The sequence below is a fragment of the Microplitis demolitor genome, chromosome 3 (genome assembly GCF_026212275.2).
Source record: "Microplitis demolitor isolate Queensland-Clemson2020A chromosome 3, iyMicDemo2.1a, whole genome shotgun sequence".
In the NCBI taxonomy this organism is placed as follows: domain Eukaryota; kingdom Metazoa; phylum Arthropoda; class Insecta; order Hymenoptera; family Braconidae; genus Microplitis; species Microplitis demolitor.
Genome location: NC_068547.1, coordinates 16,697,443 through 16,700,521, shown reverse-complemented (window position 1 = coordinate 16,700,521; position 3,079 = coordinate 16,697,443). Strand labels below are relative to the sequence as shown.

The 3,079-nt window shown below is 32.0% G+C and overlaps 1 protein-coding gene across 1 annotated transcript; it reads left to right on the top strand.

Annotated features, from left to right (window-relative positions):
* The first annotated feature begins 388 nt into the window (after positions 1–388).
* On the top strand, positions 389–2,398 carry LOC103572012 (transcription factor Sp5). Its single transcript, XM_008550396.3, has 2 exons — positions 389–790; positions 1,295–2,398. Exons 1-2 carry the CDS (start codon positions 764–766, stop codon positions 2,159–2,161), a joined length of 894 nt encoding a protein of 297 aa, XP_008548618.1. The 5' UTR covers positions 389–763; the 3' UTR covers positions 2,162–2,398.
* The last annotated feature ends 681 nt before the right edge of the window (positions 2,399–3,079 follow it).

Below are 3,079 nucleotides of genomic sequence, written 5' to 3'. Positions count from 1 at the left end.
ATTTTTTACAGCTATATATATATATATATATATATATATATATATATATATATATATATATATAGAAAGAGAGAGAGAGAGAGAGAGAGAGAGAGAGAGATATTCAGCAGATCTCAGAAGAATCTACAATGCCTCATATTTCCCGCTCCAACACCTTTAAACATTTCCTTTCTATCTCTTTCTGTCATCCTTAAACCCGTAGGACCGGGGTTGATTTATGAGCAAATAGTGGGGAGTACACATGCGCACAAGCTCATCCCCTCTGACATAGGATCAACATACAGGCCTACCCCCACCTTAAGTATCTGAAGACTGGTCGTCATAGTTATAGACCTCCCTCTACATTCGTTGTCCACTTAGTTATTAAATCGGACGGAACTCAGTCAACTAGTAATTATCTGCAAGCGCCTGTGGCCGCACCACGCGTCTCGACATCGCAGTGAACTTTTTTTTTATTCACATTTTTTCGTTATTATTATTAACATCGAAAAAGAAAGTTTATCGTGCCACGTGTGTTTCCAAAACGTTCTTCGGCTACCGTTGAAACTTCCTTACATTGAAAACTATTGCGGATTCAAATTTCACAAGTGTTTCTGTACATACATTTATTTTTATTTTTATAAGTACGTTGTGGGTGTGCAGTTAAACAATAATTTTATTACCAACTTATACGATCAATCATCAAGTGAATAATCAGTCGTCAGGCATTTTATCGAGCAAAAGAAGGACTATTTACACCGATCAAGAGGAAAAGTGTGAATTGATGCCACCGAGCATGTATTATCCACAGGTACGATATAATCTATAGAATACAACAGTATACAATAATTTTACGGCAAATTATCACGGTGTTCGTGTGTGATTATAGTAATTTGACGGCGTAATATTACATTCGAAGCGTGAGGTTCTTGTGATAGTTATATGTAGTTGATAATACTTCAAGTATCTTACTATAATGTGTTATATTTATATATTTTTTTTCCATCGCTTCAATAAACAATTTTTTTCCGATAATTTAAAATTTATTATTAATATTATTATTATTTTTTTTCATTTAATATTGATAATGTATTTTAATTATTTATATTTATTCAATATAAACATAGTTTTGGATGTTAAAAGTAGTATTTATTTAAATTATATTATATTTTATTCATTTAGAACATAAAGAGTCGATAATTTGCCCGTTTAAAAATTTTTATCATCACAATTACATTTGAAATAGAATGAAAAAATTATTTTTTGTTTGAAGAAAATGACATATAATTAATAATTGATATTTATTTATTTACAGAACATGACGATGATGACACCAATGGCAACAGGAATGGCATCTCCGATGTCAGGTTTCCATTCATATTCATCGACAAATTATGATCCACATTATTATCAACATCAGCCGATTCAATCAACATATCAGTCGGGTCTTTGGAGTTCAGAACCTTACTCGGGTTACAACTCATTTTCCGATCATCCACCGTCGGCATCATACAGTATCCCAGCAACTTCTGCGGCTCCAACATCAACATTCTGGCCAGCACAGTCAGATTATTCGTCGGTCCATCAGCCACAATTGACACCAATGCAACCGCACCAACCAATGCCTGTACTCCGACAGTCTCCAAGTTTATCGGATGTGTCACAAAATTCGTACGGACAATCAAGTCCACAGTACTGGTCAAGTGAAGATGATTCAAGACGCAAGAAGAAGTTAAGTCGATGCCAGTGTCCGAGTTGTAGACCTAACGGCACAGCTAAGCTTGGCAGAGATGGCAAGAAATTACACACTTGTCATTATCCAGGCTGTGATAAGGAATACGGCAAAACATCCCACTTGAAAGCTCACCATCGCTGGCACACCGGTGAGCGACCGTTCAAGTGCGATTGGTACATGTGTGGTAAAAATTTCACCCGAAGTGACGAACTTCAACGGCACATGAGAACGCATACCGGAGAGAAGCGTTTTGTTTGTAATCAATGTGAAAAACGATTCATGAGAAGTGATCATTTAAAAAAACACATCAAAACTCATGATAATCAGAAGAAGAAGGCGAAGAAGCAAAACAAGGAAAATAAAACTTCTGCTGATCAGGATGTAAGTCAGTCAATTATGAGTGCCACTATCGTATCGAATACTCCTATTACTCAATATTATTATTGATAAATATGGTTTAGTATAGAGAGGTATTGTGCCTCGTAATTGACTGAACTGAGGTACTGTAATACGTTGCCTTGAATGTAAATAATTCTGTATTTAAAAGCATTTTATATCAATTTTTAATAATGAAAATAATGTATAAAGAAATTGTAAATATAGTATTAAATAATTGATTATTTTTAACAATACCATCTTTAATTGTTAATTGAAGGATATTTTTTTTAAATAAATAAAAATTTAAAAAACAATTTATTTGCGTATTTATAATTATTTTTTTACTTTTAAAGTTTTTTTATTTTTTAACTATAGTTTTCATTAAGATTTTTTAAGGTCTTGCTAAATTGAGTGGAAAATATATCTTTGGGAATTTTTCTTCTCATTTGTAATATAATGAAGCATCCCCTTGTATATATATATATATATAATACCTCAGATTCATTTTGAAATATTCCTGTCACCCGATACATCCTCTACATATACTTACTCATACCTCTATATATATATAGATATATCTGCGGGGTTACAATAAAATAACTCGAGGGATAGTTCAAAAAGCAGTTCATGGGATACATGGTATTTTTTACCTGCAGGTGCCACGATTCCAACAAATCAGGAACATCATTTTTCTTTCATCTCTCGCTACCGGAGTATATAATAATAGCAATCTTAATCTATTACATCAAAATTTTTAATCATTCTTCTTTAAAAACCTTTTAATAAAAAATATAAAAAATTACCCTGATACTTTTTTTTTTTTTTTTTTTTTTTTTTTTTTTTTTTTTTCAAATAAAATTTTATTTTCTTTTACTAATTTTTAAACATTTACCTTCTGATAACGAAAAAAAAAATTGCACTCCGTCTTTTGTCTCGTGAGGTTGTAAAATTGGTAAAAGTATTTTCTCGCAAACTAAAACGATTTGT